This window comes from Equus asinus, chromosome 10 (genome assembly GCF_041296235.1).
Source record: "Equus asinus isolate D_3611 breed Donkey chromosome 10, EquAss-T2T_v2, whole genome shotgun sequence".
Taxonomy (NCBI): Eukaryota; Metazoa; Chordata; class Mammalia; order Perissodactyla; family Equidae; genus Equus; species Equus asinus.
The window spans coordinates 41,338,749-41,361,510 of NC_091799.1; the positions used below are offsets into that span (position 1 = coordinate 41,338,749).

The window sequence follows — 22,762 nt, forward strand, 5'->3', positions numbered from 1 at the left end:
ATGTAAAACAGACCTAAACTAAAAAATTAAAAGCTTGATTAATATAGTTCAAAAAGTATAGAAATTATTTTTAGGTGTATTTTGTCAGTTTAGAGTTTATCATAAATTCAAAAATAGTAAAAGTAACCTAAATGTTTATCTGCTCTCTGAAAAGCTGTGTGCTAACCAAGCATTACAATGAAACTCTGAAAATAATGAAATATTTTAACCATTTTTTCACTAAACTATGATATAGTTATATACAGAAAGAATCTAGCTTTGGAGAATTATAATTCTTATAAAATCTTACTCAGATGTCATTCCTGAGACAAGTGGCATGCAGCAACTGAAGTTTTAATAGCCATTCATACTTGGAATTTTTTATGCATTAACAACACTTGTAAAAATGAACAGCCTTTTCCAAAAACAATAACTCAAAAATAAATGGAGACGTTTGTGCAAATGTTTCATTTTTGAAAATCACTTCAACCTAAGTCAAACCATGGAAGAGTTTAGCTCAACAGAAATCTCTTCCTCCCTCCATTCCCCCCTAAAAAGTCACAGGGATGTGAAAATAGGATTATAATGGAAGCTGTCTTGCAACATTAACTGGGAGTTCATTCCCTTAAAAGCTATAATCCACGGATGTTCTACAGCCTTTTTCTTTCAGCAATTATGCATATTAGAGGAAAGCCTGGATACATAGAAACTAAATGCTGATAGAAAACCAAGCCTCAGAAAAGACAAGTTGACTTGACTAGGTTGATCTGAAGGAAAATATGAAAGGTAACTAGGCTGCCCAAGTCCCTTGTGGCCCTGGTCCAAAGAGGTTGGGAAAAGCGTGAACACTGCAGCCACAGGGCATGGCACAGAGCTCAGTGCCTGGGACCCCTGCTCAGCCCACTGGCGGTCAATTCCCCCCTGGGGGACGGTGCCGTCGGTGCCGTTGGTAGGAGGAGGATGTTGGGAACTACTGGCTCTCCAGGGAATTTAATGCAACAGTTGCTCTTCTAAATAGACAAACTGCTACACTAAATACCTCAAACCCACTTATTTCTTGCATTTTCTCTTCTCATGGGGTGCAATGGAAAGATCCTCATGAAAACCGCCCCATCTCATTTTAACCATCTATGTATTTCCAGAACCTAGTACAGAGCCTGACACTTGATGAACATTTGCTGGGAAAAAAATGAAAGAACTCTAAATCCTGTTTCAAGTTAGAAAACTTGCGTTTGAATTTTGTGTGTGTTATATAACTGGATTTTGTGATCCTGAGCAAGAAATAGAAATGAAAATAATACCTACTCATAGCACTGCCCTTAGGCAATTATGAGATAATGTATATAAAATCCCTGAGCACAGCAAGTGGCCTGTATCAATGCTCTGTAATTATTTATTAAATCGAAATTCTCAGGAGCTGTCGATGACCATAATCCCAGAGTTGAAGGTGACCAGATGAATGAAGAAGGACAGATTATACCTACTATGAGGGCTGAGGATCCACTCTAGTTCTTTCTCTCACACCTCTAACAATAGGCCAAGACCTAATGCATCCTTGACTTCTCCAAGAATTACAGCCAACATTCATGGCATTCAGGATTTATGCTTTGATACACGTCTTTGAAATAAAGCCTGTGACCAATTTTAAACAGGAAATCTCAGAAGCAGCCCAGAAGTATTACCAAGGAATATGAAATTTATCTGTAGAATTTACAGACTTATAACAACCCTCCAAGCAAGTAGCATAAATTTTAAAATCAGAAAAGAAGACACCACACACACACACACACACAAACACAAGGGGAACTTACTATGCCCCTCATCATCAAATTAATAAATCAGCCAGCAAGTTGTTCTCTGTTCCTAAAGTCTGTGGAAGACATGAAGAACAGTGTACACAGTGTTCGTCCTCAGAAGTATATAATCAAGTTAAGATTAAAACACTGCAGTATAACTAGGGAAGGAAGCGCGTTCACCATTAAGTACCCAGTGAGGACGTCAGTATCCCCGACCGCCCTATGCAAAGTGGCCACCCCACCTGACTTTCTCTCTCAACATAGCATTTTTTATCTTCATTTCTTTAATTTATTATAATCTGTAATTACTTGGTTTGCCTTTTGTTAATTGTTTTTCTCCATAAGTTTAGAGACCTTCTCTATGTTATTCATAGGGGTTATCAACTGGGACACAGAATACATATCATATATATGTGCTGAATTAATAGGTTCTTTGTTCTTGAATCTATCCCCTGACCCAGGGAGCCTAACTTAGGTGGCAGGCAAGATCGAATCAGAAATATGCTTGAAATCTTTCAGTAAGAAATCATCCATTTCTTCCTCCAATGTTTTTTTCTACCAGTTAATATAATTCCAAAAATATTAATGAGGCACTGTGATGGTTTCTAAAAGAGTTCAAAGAAACTCATATTCCCTTCAGAAATACATTCAAGTAAACTAATTGCACTACCCTGTGATTAGTGAAATAATAAGAACATGTGAAAGGGAGAGGTGGTTCCCACAAGGATAATTATCTCTTTCTTGGGAAGATCAGAGAAGGCTTCTAAAAAGAGATGGCAACCTAACTAAATTTTAAAGGAAGAATAAGGGAAATGGAAATGGGAATTCCAGGCAGACGTAATTAATAGCATGTGCAAAGGCGAAAGTGAGCCAAATGACATGAGCATCAGGCTTAGAGACGGAAGACTGTTAAATTTCTGGATCTTCATTTATAGTTGTTACCACTCTATGAATTACCGGTTACTAGAATAATACCATAGAACAACAAACCACAAAACATCAGTGGCATACAACAAAAAGCATTTGCATAGCTCACAAGTTTGTCAGGTTCAGCTGATCTAGTCTGGGCTCATTTACATATTTGGGGGGCAGCTGGCTGCTGGCTGGTCTGGAGTGACTTCAATATTTGCTAGCTCTGCTCCCCATGTCTCATCCTTCATTCAGCAGGCTAAGTATGTCCTTCTCATGATGATAGCAGAGGGCTATAGCATAAGCAGAAAGGTACAACCTCTTTTCTAAGACTATGCTTACGTTATGTCTGCTAACATTCCAGAGACCAAAGCAAGTCACCTGACTGGCCAGGGCCAGAGTCAAAGAGGGAGGGCACTCACAGTGACATGGCAAAGGGTGGGAATCAAAGCAGGGAGAATTGGAGCCATTAATACAATCAATAGACTACACCCACCTAATGTCCCTAGGGTTTGATGTCATCTTCTATAAATGGAGAACACAGCACTTCCTCCCTCCTGACATCCCAGGGTTGTTGAGGGGACCTGTATAGAAGGTTGAAGTTCTTTAGCTGCGAACAAACAGACAAATAACACAGGAAGTTACTATGGAATCCTAAGAGATTGGTGTCACTCTGTTTGTGGTTTGCACACCAGCTAGCCACACATTTAAACTTAAACCTCTATTTCATGTTCCTTAGAGAAAACAATAGTCTCAAACAAGGCTAGTACATTTTCCGGGCTGTAATTAAAAAAGGACATCTAAATACCAAATTCAGCCCCTTAGAGAGCAAGGTAAGCCCAAGGAAACTCGTGTTAACCACTAAAATCAGCCAGGGCTACTTCTAGAGGAGGCAGGAGAATCAGGAAGGAAAAAGAGATACTATAATGTTTTATGCCATAAAACTCTGTTTGCACTTTACTGTGAAAACAGATTCATGTATTACTTGTGGCATTAAATAAGTGGATATATTTTGGAAAGTTTTTCATAAAATGAAACTACTAAAGTTTTTTCATAATTTCCATTTCAACAGCTTAACATTGATCTGGATATTCGGGTTGTTTCTGTTCGATTTTCATCCTTAAATATCTCTGTGTTCACACTTTATTTTTATTTGCATGACCAAGAGTCCAGGAAACTAGGTTCTGGACCCAACTTTGCTGTAATCAAGTCTTTGGCGTTGGACAAGTCATTTAACCTTGGCCAACTCTAGTTTCTTCGTCTGCAAATTAAGGATTATGAATTAAATGGTTCTAACACACCTTAGGTCTAACATTCTATCACTCTGGGAAGAAATGGTTCATTTGAAAATGAACCCACTTATCTAAAAGTTATCAGTCAGAATATGAACCAAAAAAGAAGAGGAAGGAAGAATTAATTCAGGATTTAATAAGTAAACAAAATTTTTAAATCAGTTATTTTAGTTAAAAATATTTTATTATTTTTTGTGCCAGCCCTGTTTGGCAGTGGTTAAGTTCAGCAGGCTTTACTTCAGTGACCCAGGTTCATGGGTTCCCATCCTGGGGGCAGACCTACACTACTTGTCAGCCATGCTATGGCAGCGACCCACATACAAAGTAGAGGAAGAGTGACACAGATGTTAGCTCTTGGCTAATCTTCTGCAGGCAAAGATAGAGGAAGATTGGCAGCAGATATTAGCTCAGGGTGAATCTTCCTCAGCAAAAAATAAAAATAAATATTTTATTATTTTTTAATGTATACTGATGTGACAGATGATGATTTTAAAAGTCCAATAGCTTCCACTTACAATTACTTTTTAAACAGATGACATACTTGTTTTAGAATGCATGCTTTTTAAACTCAGTGTAGATTAATTGACATTGTGTATTTTTAGGTTCTGAGCCAATCTTTGTTTTTTCTTTCTCTACACTATGGGCATTTTCATTCATCAAGCATTTGCTGTCATTATCTAGTCACTAGAGACAGTTCATGGAGCTGCGCTTCCAGTTGCACCAAGCCAGTTTCTGCTTATGAATTATAAACTCCTCATTTCATGCTCCTAGATTGTTTTCTGTGAGGATTACTCAAGATAGTGGAATCAGAACTTACGTTCAGGTTAAGTAAGTCCAGAGGCAGCACACATGTTCAATACGTTAAATGTGTGTATGACATAGCTCCACTTAGCTGTCTAATCTTGGCCAAATTGCTTAATCTTGCTAATCCTCATTTTTTCTCAACTGCAAACTTTACAAATCGCTGCATGTTTTTCTATTGCTGCATGAAAATTTTCTCAAATTTGCAAAAGAAGGAGAAAGCAAATGCCTTTTTAACTCAGCTGACTGCTGCCTTCTGATGCTTAGCTCACAAGCAAAGGGCTGCTTTAGTTGTGCTGTTCCTGTGATTCATTTAACAGTAGCAAATGTGCTGAAGAGAAAAGACAGATAAGAAAACACCAGCTCTGTCATAAACTGGGAGATGGTCTCCACTGGAAAAACCTGAGCAACGCTACAGGCAGGCTGCCCTGGGGTGGGGGGGGTGAGCATCTGCTCCTCCTGGATGCATTTATTCAGAATAGATGCTTGAATCTTTGAGGGTCCCTCCATCATAACGACTCAGTCGCTGATTCCCTGAGCACTCCAGAGCAAAGACAGATTGACTATTCAGTCATGGTAAATAAAATGATTAGATACAGCCCAAGTCACCCCAAGGGCTAGCCTAAGAAAAAAATAATGCAAAAGGAAAGGTTTTCTCTTCTTACTGTTTTTCAGTAGTTTGTCTGTCTTTCTGTCTGTTGGATGTTTTGCTTAGCAGCCTCTGTAAGAGGCTGGTTTCCTAGGGTCCATGCTGTCAGTTACCAACCTTAAGGCTAAACCTCCTCCCGTACTTTTGCACCGAACCCACCCTAAATAAATGCCAAATTGGACATGCTTTAATATTTAATTCTTCTGAGTTATATGATTAAAAACTGGCATTAAAACAAGTTCCTATGCCGTAAGGATTTGAGTAGAGTTGTGCCAAAGAGCTTACATCACTAGACTGGATTTATAGTTGTTTTCATTCATTTGCATTTAATCAGCCCAGAAGTGCTGACTCTAGGTTCGGCAAGGACTTTGCTGCCTGCTCAGTCTGCAGAGTACAGTACTGCTGGTGATGGGCAATGACTCAAGTGAGTAGTTTGAGTTCCACGGTCCACAGGTCGTTTTTCACCTTGAAGTTTGGCTGGATAGCAAGTCAATTATATAAACAAAAAGCCAGGGTTATTCTGATGTCATTGGGCTTAAAGGAATCTTCCCGTTTTCTGTAAGAGGCATCGGTTCTGGCCTCAGCTTACCTGGTTCAAACCCCAATTCTGCCACCTAGAGTGGAATCACATCTTTAGAGGGACTACGGTTCTAAAGTAATTGCATTATGACCATAATTACCTTTGAGAAACCCAGTAAGACATTATCTTACCTGTAGTTGGGTTCTAGAGTCAGTTGATTAGTGTGTGTAATGACTGACTCCAACAGCATGGGCTGAAGAGCCTAGGGAAAGGTATTTCATGTCTCTGAGCTTCATTTCCTCCATCTGTGAACTGGAGTTATTAAAGAACCTGCCTCAGATGGGTATAGGTATGCTGAGATGAGATGATGAATATGGAGAGCCATGCACCCAATCAGCACAATCAATGATGGCTGCTAGCATTAACAGATTGTTAGGGGCTGATTAAGCTCCTGTGGTTGGCTCTTGGGCTACATGAACAATGGCTGAACTCTTTCAATTAGCCATTTTGCAGATAAGGGAACTGCGCCTCATAGAAGTTAAGGGAATAGCTGATAAAGATGAAAACTTTTGTACTGTGTACTATAGCGGTCAAGAGCATAAACCATGGAGCCACACTGGCTGCCCAGTCCTGTCATTTACTAGCTCCCTAAGCTTAGACAAGTTAGTTAGTTGCTCTCTGCCTCAGGATCCTCATCTATAAAATGGATATAATGACAGACTTAGCCTCATGAGACTGTTGTAAGGATTTAAAAAGTTAATATGTCTACAGCATTTAAACAATGCCTGGCATAGGGTGAGCTATATCATCATCATCACCATCATCGTCATCACCACCACCATCATCATCATCACCACCATCATTGTGATTATTATCATTCCATACTTTTTCATTTGGAAACACCAGCAGTGTTAGTAATACCAGTGGTGAAATAATTAGTCTGACATATAAGGGAGAAACGGATTTAGCTCTACAAGATTCCTCAAAATAAAGTGAGTTTTGAAGGGGCTTTTGAATAAGACAGTTGGAAGGGTCTCAGTGAACTGAAAAGGATATCCTGCTGAGATGAATAGAATACATTGAGGCCAGGGTCAGAGATGAAGCAAAACAAAATGACTTAGTGAAAGAAAGGGAACAGAACACAAAGACACAGATAGAACATTTGCAGCAGAATAGCGATCATTCCCCTGTAGAAATCCTATAAATCTTTGCTTTGGTCTCTATAGTATCTAAAGGCTAGATGCTATAAAGACCATGGTGATAGACCCCACCCTTATATTACTAAATGTGAGACAGGAAGAATCCAAGGGCTTCCAGAAGCCTAGTAACTGAGGACTGCAGTGCCATTTCATGGATGTTGCAGGGCAAATTTAGTTCAGCAAATTATTTTTTAGAGAAGGAAATAAAGACTGGAAACTTATAGTTTCATAAATAGTAGATGGGAAGTGTTGTTGAATATAGCATACTAAAAAGGAGAAAGAAGGAACAGTTATTTTTATCAGCCATATTCATTTGGGGAGGGGATTATACATTGAACAGGATTATATCTGGGCCTGAGTTAGAGTTTTTCAAGCTCACCTTTGCATTATTTGTGTGACCTGGAGTAAGTCCCTTCTTAGCTTTTCTCATTGTGCGCCTAAATCTCCTTTTTGTATAGATCAGGAAACAGCACTGTGGAAAGTTCAGGTACAAAGACTGGAGTCCAACTACGTTCAGAACCCTCCTGTATGCTTATTGGCCGAGTGATCTTGGGCACATTAATTAAATGCAACCCTTAGTTTCTTGTGTGAAAGTTGGAGATGACGATAAATAGCTCATAGGGTGTTATGAGGCTTAAATTACATAATCCATGTTAAGGTTTTAGCACAATGCTTGACACATGGGGAGTGCTTGATAAATGGAAGCTACCTGTATTATTATCTATAAAAATAAATGAACAGACTAAACGATCTGTAGCATCTCCTCCTGCTACTCGTCTTTTTTCTAGCTTGGACTCCATATTTTTACAGCCTTCCCAGCCTTGACATCTCTCTTCAAGTTCAGTCCCTAGCCCCCACCTGTAACATAAATAGAGTGGAAAAAATAAGCACTACGATGGGCAGCGTGACATCAGAGATGTGTGTGAAGATGTGGTGACGCTGACAAGGGAGGAAGGAGCAGGGCTCAGTCCCCCTACAGCCACCCCCAAGACTACTACATATGGAGCACAGGTGTTTGAGCCTCACAGGGGATACAGGGTGAATGTGCTTGTTTTAAGAAGCTTGGTCAATCCATCTCGCTTATTTTTTTAGCTTTTATGAATAGAACACAGACACCATTCAGACTGCTTGTTTTGTGATTGGAATAATATGCAAGAATGAGTTTTGTAAATAGCACAGTTCAAATGTTGCTGTTTTTCTGCTGTTGCTATAACTATGATCAACACCTTGTTTAAAAACCCAAGGGATATGGGCTCTTTGTCTTATTTCTTTAAGCTGGCACTAGTTGTTTGGATTAAATTGACCATAGGTTTGAGGAAAGCCCATCTTATCTACAGCTTCTCAAAGCAGAAGAATCTTTCCTGAAGGCAGTATAAACTAGAGATTAATAGTACCAGCCCTGAGGTTTCTGGATTCAGTTCCTTAATCTGCCACTTTCCAGTTGTGTGGCCTTGGGCAAGTTGCTTAACAGCTTTAAGCTTCAGTTCTCCATCTTTAAAACGGAGATAATGATTATACGTACAACAAAAGGATGCTGTGAGGATTAAATATAGTGATGCATTTAAGATCTTGACACAGTGCCTGGAATGAAGGAGACATCCAATAAGTGTTGACTATTACCATTATTAAAATAATGGAAGAAATAATATAGAAATAATAAATGACTCCAGCTTTGGTGAGATGGCAAGTACACAAAGTGTGCACCGAAAAGACGAGAAAGGGAGGAAAGTGGCAAAGAAGAGGATGGAATGGAAAATAACTCAGATAGAGTAAGTATGTGTGTCACTAGCCATTTCTCATAACCTCAAGCCTGTGAAGGCAGCTGCAATGGCACCTGCCCCTGGGATTTAAAATTAAATTTAAAATTAGTCCACACATCATACTAATGCTCCAATTTGAGACTTGGAACCGGAGCATTCCTGTTACTGGTACTAGAAAGAAACAAAGGACTGTAGTAGTCGGGGCCTCTCATTGAGGGATTGATACTCCACGCAGCTAGAAATGAGATGTGTCATCGTCTTAAAGCCTAAATCTGCACAGTGCCAGGAAGCCTGCTGAGATTTATCAAACCTGCCTCTGTTCATTCACCTCCAAAGATGGCATCTCTTAAGTGACAGATGGGATTTTAGAATAGAGAGGAAAATTTGAAATATGAGAGTCAAGGAGATAGACCAATATTGTCTACACCAGGGGCTGGCAAACATTTTCTTTTGGGTCAGATAGTAAATACTTCAGGCTTTGTGAAACCATATAGTCTTTTCGCACCTAGTCAACTCTACTGTTGTGCAAAAGCAGTCATAGACAATACGTTAATGATGGGCATAGCTGTATTCCAGTAAAACTTGATTTACAAAACAGGTGGCAGGCTGGATTTGGCACATGGGTCATAGTTTGCTGACCCCTCATCTATCCAAGGGATGTGATACAGTGACTCAAGTTGTCAGAAGGACCTGGGCTAAAGCTCATATAAATCAAACATAATGTCAAAAAATGTGGTTGACCAGTGATTAGCTGACCTAACATAGAGGGCTTCTGACTGAAAATGAAGAGAGAGGCAGTAAAATGCTTACATTGAAATGGAAAACCTAGCTTCTGTAGAAGAAACTAGGAACAACAAGGAAAAAAGAATTGCAACAGAAAATGTACTCAGTAATTCACATTAGAAATACACTGGGTAGGGTTCAGAAATATTATTTCCAGTCTCATTTTTCTGTATTCTCATGTTCAGAGCATAAATAATAACTCAGTGAACACACGTTCTTGTTTGCTAGGGACAGTCCTAGTGTCTATTGTTCCTCTGTAATAATCAATAGTGTTCCCTTTTAACAAGAGTCCTAGTCTGCAATATAAATTATGTGGCCACATCTATTATAACCAAAATTATTTTGAAATTGTAGCACAGATAGGTATATGTTACTTAAAGTTATTGCCAAAACTTGGACAATAACACCAGACTATAAAGGCAGAATGTGGTGCTAGATAAGGGGAATGGCTTCAAGTCAGATAGAGTCAGACTCAAATCTTAATTTATCACTTTCTGTTGGTCCGAGACAATGTGCTGAATCTCCCAGAATCTCAATTCTTCGTATGTAATAATAAAAGTAGCAATCTCATTAGATTTAAATGTATTAGCATATAATAAACATTACTTGTTATTTTATTATTGTTGTTATTACTATTATTATTACATGTTCAAATAGATAGATTGGTTGGCTGGGACACAAAGTCATCCTTCCTATACAGAAGATTTGCTTCGAGAGGAGTGACTTCCTTGTCACTGGAGACATTCAAGCAGACACTTAACAGGTGCTTAATAGTCATGTTATAAATTAAGTCTTACTACTCAAAGTCTGGTCCATGAACAGAGGTATCAGCATTAACTGGGAGCTTGTTAGAAATGCAGACCCTCAGGCTCCAACCTAGACCTAATGAATCAGAATCTACATTTTGAAAAAACTCTAGGTGGTATATTTAGCTTTGCTATAAAGGATTCAGCTATCAGTGGATACTTAGAGTAGGTGACTTTTAAGGTCCCTCCAAACTCTGAGATCACCTCATGTTATAGAGTCCATAGGTTTTAAGTGTATAAAATAATGTCATGGGGAGGAGCAATGGTCTCAATATCTAGTATATCCCTTTCCATTGGGCAAGTTAAGAATGGCCCTTCCCACTCAACTCCAGAGGACACTGTACTAGGTCTATTGACTCCATTTTATTTATTATTTAAGTACCAATGTCAGATAAATACAAATGTAGACTTTAAATGAAAATACTCAACATTGAGATTTGTTTTTAATCTAAAGCATCACATCTACCTTGGACACAGCAGCTTGATTGTTTCTTGCGTTTGCTTCCATTTTGTTTTGAGCCACTTTTCTGCTTTCTGTGAAAGGTCTATCTGATTGTTCTTCACGTAGATGCTCTGGGTAAAGTCCAGTGTTCTATTAATACTGAACAATTCACATACAAATAGATAGTTTGACCTTAGATATTTCCCCAAGGCCTGAAGAGGTTGACACAAATATAAACAGAATTGGAAGAGCTGGTGAACTATTTAGTTGAAACGGTAAAGAAATTTTCTTCTCTCGGAGACTTCCTGCTGAAAGTTGTAATACGGCTCAACTGCTTTAGCTCTTTGTATGCTTTATCCTCCCTCCTTAATCGGGCTTTCTGACATCCGTGGATGTTTGCGTCACACACCACATGGACACACAGGATGGACTACGCTAGTCTATCAGGTTGTATCAATTGCTTCTTAGATTCCTTTTCTGATTCTAATATTCTGTGACTGTTGAGTAGCTCATTGTTTTTTTCCACTAGAATCTCATGCACAGAAATAAAAAAGAATATATTGTTTTGAAAGAATGAATAAAAATTAAAGGAAAAAAATAATTTTTAAGGGGAAAGAAAGACAACGAAGTGTGACAAAAGTGTCAAATTTGAAATGTATCTAACCTAAGAGAATTTCATGTTAATAATGACGATTTACTTATTACACCAATATTTATCAAGCGTCCACTATGTGCCAAGCATTGTGTTTGTTGCAGTAATGATATGATGATCATAATGATAGTAATAGCAGCTAACATTTACTGAGAACCTATGACCACACTCAGAATGAGACAGGCATGAGCTCTACCCTCGTGGAAACTTATAAGCTAATAGGAAAAGCAGACATTGAACAAGTAATTCCAAGTGTCATCAATACTACATGAAATTGCAGGGCACAATGGGAGGGTGTTACAGGTGGTCTAATCTAGTCAAAGGGTCAGTGAAGTCTTCTCTGAGGAAGCAACACTTAAGACTTAGCTAGACAAAGGAAAGGTAGGTTTGAGGAGAAGGAGCATCCCAGGCACAGTGAAGACTGGGCGAGAGTTCTGATCAAGCAAAATATATATGTTGGAAGAACTAAGAGAACTGGCTACAGCTTACAGGGCCAGCGGGAAAGTGGGGAGATGAGGCTGGAGAGAAGGCAGGAGCAAGAACGTGCTGAACCTTAGGGGCCACATCAGGAGTTTCGACTTTATCCCCAGGGCAATAGGGAGCCATTGATAGCCATTAAGCAAGTAAGTGGCATCATCAGATTTGGGCTCTAAATCTGGATCCAATCTGACTGGATTAAGGGGAAGAGAGGGAAAGTGCAGAGGGCAGAAATGATGGTGGCTTGGACTAGAGAGGTGGCAGTGTTTGTAAAACATCTCCAAGTTAGAGTGGTGTCCCAGTTGGGCTAACAAAATACTTCCTCCCATGGAGTCTGGTTATTTATGTTAATGTTGAAGGAACTTTCCATGCTCAAAACCCCAAAACCGTTGCCTTCACAGGCATTAGAGCCGTGTGAGGGAGAGGTGGGAGCCTATGCATGAAGGGTGGCTGAACATCATGGAAAGGGAAAAACCCAAAAGACTAGTCCTCACTGGAATTCTCAGACTAAATCTGCTGGTTCCCAACTCCTTCCAGTGTCCGGGGAAGGAATGATGTACTGATGCACTCAGCAGAGAAGAGGCCCAGAGATTGCCTAGAAATAGGTCCTCGCCACGGCATAGTGTGAGGAAATGGACTTCTGAAAGGGATTCTTCTCATATAGAAGATAAAAATGTTTTAATTACTGAACTGAGATCCTCTCACCTTAAAAGGAAGGTTCGTTTCAAAAGCTTGAGTTGTAAGCTATATTGTTAGCCCCTCTTGTGCTAAGTGGGATGACTAAGCTCTCACCCACCTCTGGGTTCAAAGAATAGTTATCAATCAGTTATTCATCAGGCATTTTATTGAGCAACCACACGATGAGAGGCATTTGAACACAATGGTTAATTAAATGTTTTACATTGAGCTTCCAGTCAATGAAGAAGCTGAGAGTCTGGACATTAAACTATTACAAATTAAATTTGAAAAATGCAGCTGTGATAAGTTCCTACAGAAGGAAGTTATGTGTATATGAGGGCTTATGAAGGGAGGATCTGGCACAGACAGCAAATTAGGGAAATGATGTCTGAACTGAGAGGAGAAGGATAGGCAGAAGTTAAACTGGTGAAGAGACGATGGAAGAATAGTGGTAAATTAATTAATTCGATAAATTCATAGAGCACCTGTCAGGTGACAAGGGTCATAATCAGTAACTGATACACAAATGAATGAAGCTAAGTCTGCAGATCATGGAAAAGAACATGGGCTGAATCTTGCTAATTGCTAGCTGTGAGAATTTGGTTGTTACTTTAACTACCCAAACCTCAGCTTCTTAATCTATAACATAAGAAATTAACATCTACCTTGTAGGATTATTATGAGAATTAAAAATGTTTACAGCCCTTAGCTCACTGCCTGGCACATAAGTAGCAAATTTTGTAAGGACCAGACCAAGGGTCACTCTGATGTAGCATCAGAAGCAGTGTTCTACAGTGGTCAGCAGCTTATTTTAGAGGCCGGCCCCATGATGTAGTGGTCAAGTTCAAGTGCTCCCCTTTGGTGGCCTGGGATTCATGGGTCCCAATCCTGGGCATTGACCTAGACACTGCTCATCAAGCCATGCTGTGGCAGCATCCCACATACAAAATAGAGGAAGAGTGGCACAGATGTTAACTCAATGGCAAAAAAAAAAATCACTATTTTTGATCAGAGAGGGTTTGAATCCCAGGTCCAACATTTACTTGCTCTATGACCTTGGGCAAATGACAAAGTTTCTAATCTTTAGCTTCTTCATCTATAAAAATTAGATAATAGAAATACCTCATAAGTTTCTTGGGAGCATCGTAGGAGATAAAGCATGAGAAGTGTGGAAAGATGGTTAATAAACACCTAGGTGACATATTAGGTAGATACAAGGTGCTGTATCAGCACAGATAAATAAGCAGTGAATTATTTTTGTTGTTCTAGATAGGAGGGTTAAGCTAGATAAGACTAGAGTTCATATAGAAAGTATTGATCTAGGCCTTAAAAAATGAATAGATGTTGGACAGACCGAATGCTGATAAATTTGCCCTGTTCAAGCCAGCAGGTTGCAATTTGCTGTTGTGAGAATGGTAAAGGGGTCTAAGGAGAATATTTTAAAAGACTAGTGAGTTCATTGAGCAAACATTTCTCTCCAGTTGCTGCCATGAGGTGGAAGGCAGGATGATGTGGTCGATAAGAGCATGGGCTTTGAAATCAGACAGACCTGAGTTCTAATCAAGTCCCTACTACTTCCAGCTGTGTGATCTTATGCCCATCACTTCAATTCTCTGAGCTTCAGTTTAATAGTCTTTAAAAAGGAAGTAATAATAGTGCCCTCTTCGTGGAGCTGTTATGAGGATTAAATAAGATAATGCATGTAAAGCACTGAACACCATTTTTGGCCCACAAAAAATAAACGTTAGCTATTGTTATTATCGCTGATGCCTCATTAAGGCTATACTGGTATAAAACATTAGAATGTGTTTAGCGTATGGAATGATTACATTAAACACAAGGGCACCTCATATCACCTACTCAACATTGGAGCGTCCGTAGGAATCTCATAAACAACCAGGTGGTGAATTCCTCTGTGGCAATGATTGCAAGTATTTACCTTTGTGGCCCCAATAGCTCTGAAAGTTGTACAAAGCAGGCTCTCAATTAATGTTGAATAAATTAATGAGTGATTTATTTTACTGACTGATAGAAAAAATAAAGTTTTTTCTACTTATAAACATGAGGCGTGTTTCTGTAGACAATCTATAAATACATAAATACACACAATTTCGCCACCAATAGGACAACCACTGCTACCATCTTGATGTATTTTCTTCTGAGGTGTGTGTGTGTGTACAAATGTGATATATGTGGGGGATCACAGCATTTAAGATAATTATATACATATTTAATTTTGACCATGCCGTACAAAAGTTTTTTCTTCATTTATCATCCGAGCATTTGCCTTGTTTTAATATGGTTTGCAAATATGATTTATATTGTATAACATTCTATAAGGATTGCCATATAATTTATTTAACTACTGTCATATTGTTAGAACTTTAGTGTGTGTCAAAACTAATTCATCTTCAAATATGAGTTACTTGTTACCCTATTCAGTGAGTTCTTAACCTTTTGGGGTTGTAAACAACTTGAAAACCTAATTTTTTAAAAATGAAAGTCTGTACTGTCTCCCTCACAGAAGAAAATTACAACCATATATTTATATAAAATGTTGCCTACAATTTCAGGAGCTTTATAAACTCCATGAAGCCTATCCAGGGATTTCTGTCCCTGGGGCTTCAGGTCAGAACTAATGATATCAAATATGTCAACATGAAGCAGAATAAAAAAGTGCAAAAACTTTAACGTAACAATTGAGGAGAATTGCTAAAATACTGCTGACTACAAGACATTCAACTAATCTCATAAAATGGTCCAATCCCTGTTCATTCTTGTATTTGAAATAATCTAAGTCTACATTAACAGTCCTCTACAACTTTCATGAATAATGATGTTTCACGTGCTGTGTCTTTGTCATCCTTTGTGGCAGAGCCTCTGGAGAACTCCTGGTGCTCTACCGATCCTCACGGTGAAGTCTTGCATCCTGGAGAACTAGGACTTTGCTGGGTCTACTCCAGCTACCCTTTTCCTCTGTTGCTCCTAATTGTCTTACATTCCATTCATTCCATTTAAGCAAATTTACAGCATGACTCAGCACTGGATGATAGAGTTGTCAAAAGGAAAGAGATCATTTCATAATAACACCAAAAATAAATTTAACATACTTAAAATATAATACAGCAAAAAGACAGATAGACATTAAAGAGATGTATTCACTGCTTTGGGTCAGGTATATTTCAATCTCAGGATGCAAAGTTTTATCTTGGCCTTTGTGTAGTTCTAACCAAGGAGGAACACGATCTTTAATTTATTACCTTAACTTTATACTTCATCTGTTATGAAGTTTATAATAACGAGGCTGATTCTACATGCCAACTCATACATTTTCTAAAGAATTCTGATAGGTTCTCAATATGAAGCAGAAAATTATTTTATATTTTCTGTTTGTTGTTTCTGTCTTTTTGCTTTTGAAGATAGAACACTTATGTGAAAGTTGAAATAAGAGCATGTACCTATGTCTGCACATTTCTGTGTAGATATTTATGACTACATGTGTTTGAAAAATTCTAAATCATTACTAAATTCCAAAGAATGATGGAAAAGGAAAATTTTGAAAACAATTCTAAGAATAATTTATATTGAAGACATTTCTTTTTCTCCCCCCAGCTACATCATCCCTCCCAAGGCTTCCGCTTTGGAACTGTCCGGGAAAGCAGTGCTGAAGATTATGTGAGGCAAAGCTTCCCAGAGATGCATGAGTATATGAGAAGGTACAATGTACCAGCCACCCCCGACGGAGTAGAGTATCTGAAGTGAGTGTGACCTCTTGGGTCCAAAAAGTTCTCCCTGAAGGGGAAGTCAGCTACTGATGTAGTGCTTTGGCTTTTGTAAATGACAGCTAGATATACCCACAGTATATACAGTAATAGCTCACACTGTGTGAGATCCAGGAGGCAGTATGGAATAGTGTGCATTTAATTATGTGAGCTAGATTACTAGTTACCTGCATAGTCCCAAGTTGGCAGTAGCTTTGCTCAAAGTGCCAGTGGGGTCATTAGTGTAGCAGATGGTGGGGGAAGTAAATGTTGGTTTGACATCACTTGAGAAAACAATGGTGCTGAAATGATCAAACACTCAAGGAATGTGGCCAGAGGATGAAATGTCCCAAAGCAACCCTTTCCCTCACAGTGAATCTCCAAGCCTGTGGACTGCCACAAGGAAACAGAATTTATCTTAGAGATTTCCTGTAGAAAGGAAATAAAAGGCAGTGATTCCCATGCCTGCATCCTCCTCATCAGAATTTATGAGAAGCAATCAAGAGCAATCACACTTCCATGGCAGATTATCAGAGGCTGTAATTCAGTGAAGCTGAAGGCAAAGGAGGGTGGTGTGGTTATAGATCTGCTCGTCTAGTCTGCCTGGGAGAAGGGAATGAATGGCTCCTGATAAGCACCACAGCCTGAGGGTGAGCACTCCTCTCCCTCCTGCCTGATGGTCTCAGGACAATGACACACATTCAAACCTCCAACTCCTAGAATTGTGCAGCATCAGGAGACTGGTTTCTCTATGGCCAACCACAATAATCTTCCCAATGGACCGCAGAACTTGCCACTTCAAATTCTTTTTTAAGAAGGGAAATTAATAAATAACGTCATGGGACTCAAGCAGTCTGTATTTCTCAAGAGCAGTAGTAATAGGCTCCAAAAGCAATTTTATGGACTTTTAACTAGAACCTAGAGAGGAAACCTTGTGCTCTCAGATTTGCAAAGTTATATATGTTCAATTTAAGCACTATGAAACGGCACTTTCAATTTTGCAAAAACGTTAAAACATTAGAGTTCCTCTCTGACTGAGCTCAGTGCTCCTTTGCCTCCCCGCTCCTCTTCAGGCAAATTCATGGCTGAAAGAAAGAATAAGATGTCAGAGAGACAGCAATGGCTCCCACTTAGTAATGGCTGACAAACCGTGCCCTTCTGGTACTGTGAAAATGGTGAGAGAGCCGCTGCTGTAGTCCCCACTCAGCACTCAGGGATGCATTTATCCTGGAGGCTTCACCTGAGAAGACTCCAATGCTCAGAGTTGGCCCCACTCTAGTCTAGAGAGAAGAAATCGTTAGAAAAGCAGGTACAGATAAAGAAGCTGAGACCCAAAAGAAGCTACTCGTCCATGGTAATACAGCTAGCAAGTCGTGCAGTCGGGAATAGAACCCAGTCTTTAGAATCCAACCGCTGCTGCAAGTCAGTCTAGGAACCATAGCAGAAAAGGAGGTCCTTGATGTTCAAAGAATGGTCCATGTTAAGTTAGCACCTGGGAGCTTGTGAGAAATGTAGACTCTCAGGCCCCATCTCAGAATCTGCATTTTAACAAGCTCCCCAGGTGACTCACTGATGGAAGTGAAATTGGAATATAGGCAGAGCTTATCGTTAATGCCCCTTCACTTCCTCTCTGGGCTTCTCTCTCCACTTTTGGCCCAGTCATGGCCCATGCTCTTAGCCACCACTCCAAGCAACCACAGTCCTCGTGCTACCCCCATGACACCCCAGAGCCCTGGCCTGTAGGGCACAACCCTTGAAGTCGCCTGTACAAGTCAGTTTCCTATATTAAACCTGTCCCTCCCCTTTCCCATGAAAATTCCCTTGGGCTTAGTTCTACTCACTTAGAGCCTTGTTTCTGAAGTGACAGTATTCCAATAAATTAATCCCTGTTAAAGTATTAATTTTAGTATGTTTATTTAAGACTGTTTTTGGTAGTATATGTATTATTAAATGAATGCTAAAAAAGACACAGCATGATTCTATAATGAGAGAAACAACTGGAGGTCCTGCCAACTATAAGAATGATTCAGTCAGTCTAGAAACTACTAATACCTGGACCACACTGGCCACTTCCTCACCAGTGACTCAGGGCTCCATGGGAATCTGTGAGCTAATTGCTTTTTGCCTTTCTATGCAATAGAGACCTGTTGTAGCTAACTTCACTTTGCAGTCCAAAATCAGGAGTAGTTATTTAAGGAAACCACTGAGAATGGACCTCAGGAATTACTGGTTAGAAAAACTGAACTCCAATTTTTTTCGATTGCTATTGCTATCACAAATATTGGTGGAGTATTGGCAAATGGTAACTTGTTGCTATGTAGGTCCCAAGGTACATTCTGCTACAGGGTCAGTCAAACTTTTATTGGACAGATATCTTTCAGCTTGATTTTTATTTTTTATTGCCTGTATTCCATTAAGGTTCCTCATCATCAGCTCCTAGAAAACAATTCACATCCCCAACCCTTTCTGAACTTCCCACAGCTGTGTATCTGAGAGGTGCTTCTCATTTCCATTAAAATTAAACATGGCCTCATTATAACTTATATCCAATACCTCTGGAAAAGGGGATGCACTTTGAATTGGCTATTTCAATTTTTGGGAGAGCAGAAAGAGCAAGCAATGGTCGTCGGTACCAAGAAGGAAGGTGACCTACTTATCTGTGTCTATGTGTGGCCCAGACAAAGCCATCCATGTAAGGATGTACTTTCTGCCTAAGGATGAATCTTAGAGGTGTCTAGGCGTGTCTTTCTCTTTTATTTTTTTGATGTGCCTTACCCATGTTCTCCTCTGAGTTTAGAGGCCACTCCTCTGTATTGAATTCCAACAGCCTCATTTTTGGCTCTAAGAGAGGAATGATCAAGCCCAGATGGAATAGAAAAGAGTTCTCTTTGCCAAGCTGTTTGGACAGCTGTTTGGACCCCCTGAGGGTTGGAAATCCTTTCTTAAATGGATGCATGTCCCACACTTTCCCAAAAAGAATTTGAGGTGGCTGAAAGCAAAGTCACTGCATACACCTTAAACAGTTCTCTTTGAGACTCCTCCTTCCTTGCCCACTTTGCAAATGGAAGCTCAGCTAGTGCTGAGACATAGCCTTCCTCTAGACCACCTCTGAGCATAGGTTCAAAAGATGCAGAGAACACATCAAGGATACACAAGGCATCTGTTGGCATCATGAACCCAGGCCACATCCAATTCACTGATACAGTCCGGGGACACCTACCTTAAATGCTTCTTGCCTGAACTGCCTCCTGGGATGGGAGTGAAACGTGAATCTCTAGAGATATATTAATAAATCAGATCACTAAGATCTATTACATATTCTTACCTTTCCATTTCTTGAATGTTAACCTATGAACTTTAAAGACACCTTAATTCCCTTTTTCCCAAGAGCGCTAGATCTCTTTTTTGCATTTCCTTAATACGTATTCCTAAATATGAAATGATGCCTGATCTCTAAAGAATAAGATAGTGACCATGACAGAAAGAAATAAGAATTTCCACATACTGATTAATGAGACCACCTGGCTGCAACAACTAGCAGTATAACCTGGATCAAGTTACTTCAACTGTCTGAGCATCAATTTCCTCATCTGTTAAAATGAGTAATACCACCCATCACACAGTCATTATGAGTGATAAAATGTATGGAGAGCAATAAATACAATGCCTAGCGCAAACAAGTCACTCAGTTAATGCAAGGGAAATGAACCTTCCCATTCGATTCAGAGGCACTCTGGCTTTTTTGTTGGATTTAGAAGTAATGAAAGGACCTGGTAGATAAATCCACTGGAAAGATGTCATGCTCTCTTGTAAGACTGTCTGTTTTCCCTAGTCTGTTCTCTACAGGTCAGTGAGGTGTCAACAAGGCTGAGTCAGCAGCTTGCTGGCTTGTGCTGCCCTCAATGTCCAGGTTTCTGTCCCTGAAACAAAGCCAGCTGTCAGCCTTAGTGCTTCCTGTACATTAACGAATCATTTTTCACTTTTCTTCTCTTGGTCTTAAATATAGGAATGATCCAGAGAAACTAGATGCCTTCATCATGGACAAAGCCCTTCTGGATTATGAAGTGTCAGTGGATGCTGACTGCAAACTTCTAACTGTGGGGAAGCCATTTGCCATAGAAGGTACGAATCAGTCATTTGTGATTCCCTTTTATTCAGGAGCTCAGTTTGCCAACCTCGCAAGTCACAAATGCCAAAGTCAGAGGCAAAGAGCTATTCATCTTCCTTTGTTTTCACTTTCAACTCATAAGCACTTAACTATTAAGTTGCTGAAGTTAGGAATTTATTTTTCACCTACTCCACAAACATTTATTCACCCAATTGTTAGAAAAACAACAACAACAAAAAGCATTGTTGTTAACCAAACGATGTTTCTTCAGATACCTGGGAGTAGTGACACAGTGTAATAAAGAAGGAGTCCAATTTTAATTTAACCTGCATCTCCTAATGGCCAAGTCCTATAATGAACCTGATGCAAAAACTAGAATGATTGCATTTTACAACTGGAAGGACCCAGTGTTGATCTAACCCAATCTACTCACTTTATTCACAAGAAAGCCCAGGCACATTACATCACTTTTTCATAATCCCACAATTAGAAGATAAGACTGGAATTAGAATCCAAATCTCATGGTTCTTAAGTAAATGTTTTTCCACTGGTTTGAAAATAAGTTAAAAATAAAAATCTTCTATAGCTTAGTAACCTTTAAGAGTCCTAAATAAAACCTTGTTTAGGATCTCAGGTTTGCCTTTCTCCCCACTGACAGCAAATTTTTGCTTCCAACTTGATCAACCAATCAATCAAACTTCGGGACCAGAGAAGGATTGCTATGTCAGTTGCTCCTTTCATTCTGGACAACAGTTGATATATGAGGCTGATGGTTCGAACCAGCAAACTTCACATCTCCCAATTCCCAGCTTCCCTTCTCTGACAGTACATGCTGCTCTCAAGACAGCCATGCTCACTTGTCAGAAAACACTTTGACTTGAAACAATACCCGGGAGGACCTAAGTTCTATTTCAAGAAAACTCTACTTTTCTGTATGTTAACTGGTGTATCAAGACTATTCTGATTCCAATTTCCCAACCACAGGTGGTCTCTGTCTCCCCTAAACACATCAGCACCTTTTTTAATTCAGTCTTTATTTTTGTGATGAATGAGAATGGAACAGCTGATGCTGTTTCTTTGCGCCTCCTCCTAAGAGAAATTAATCTCCTCTCCAGGTGAAGTGACCTCCACCTGAACCAAGGAGAGAACTCAGGAAGAGAGAGATTTTGTGGTAGTGGTCTTCTCTTAAGACCACAGTCTGAGATAGCAAAGGCAAGAAAAGAAAAGGAAAGAGAAGGAGAAAGCTAGAAAACTAAAAGAACGTTCATTATATAACCCTGTTTTTATGTAATAGTGGAAAAATTCCCATTTTTGTGGCATCTGGGGATATGGAAGGGATGTTATATTTCTTTTTCTGTCCTGGATGCACTGGGTAATTGGGGTCCCTTCTGCCATTAGCAGCTACTAACAATGAATCATTGTTAGCGGGCATAAGAATGGGGGACTCCATTTTCCACCTTTGTCTTCAGGGGGCAACCCTATCTTGTCAAAAGGCAGTGGTGAAATGGCTTGTTTGACTCTGCTGGACCCCAGTGCCAGATGCCACACAATTAACTCCCCACTGGTTTCCTGTTTACATTTCCATCTGTGCTTATGAGACTAGTGTCTTATAGTTCCCATCATCTCCAGACACCACCATGTTTTCAAAGGGGATGCATGGAAGAGTTCTCTCGGCAAGAGAGCAGAAAGACCACAGACTTGAACAGAGAGAACATTCTCATAATTGTTGGTGTATTCTAAAAAAAACCATAGCAGGTTTATTCTAGGTGAGGTGTAAATCAGAAAATTGAATTCCATACCGTCCCTGCCAACAAGTAAAAACAGAACTTGGTAAAACACAAAAGGAGGCTACTGATAAGTTAAAAACAACAGTATGATAGAGATACTAGCAAAACTCTTAATTGCTGCTTTTATTAAAAAATGTTAATCATCTCATTGATTTTTAGTGACTATTTCTCTCAACGAAATTTTTTAAATAATATATGCTTTTTTCACAACATTTAGGTTTCTTGAACTTATGGAAATGTGGACTTTGTTATTAATTATTTCAACTTTATAGGCATAAAAATATCATCAAAGAAATTTATGAACAATTCTTACCCAGTCACCTTACGAGATTATTTCATACGTCCGTCTGTATCCTTTCACAG

At 39.4% G+C, this 22,762-nt stretch overlaps 1 protein-coding gene across 2 annotated transcripts in view; it reads left to right on the plus strand.

Annotated features, from left to right (window-relative positions):
* Positions 1-22,762, plus strand: part of GRIN3A (glutamate ionotropic receptor NMDA type subunit 3A) — a 150,769-nt gene that overhangs the window by 81,127 nt on the left and 46,880 nt on the right. For both annotated transcript variants that reach the window (XM_070519106.1, XM_014842182.3), the window contains exons 4-5: positions 16,356-16,501; positions 20,511-20,626. In XM_070519106.1, coding sequence (XP_070375207.1) covers positions 16,356-16,501; positions 20,511-20,626 — 262 coding nt within the window. The remainder of the gene's footprint in view (positions 1-16,355; positions 16,502-20,510; positions 20,627-22,762) is intronic.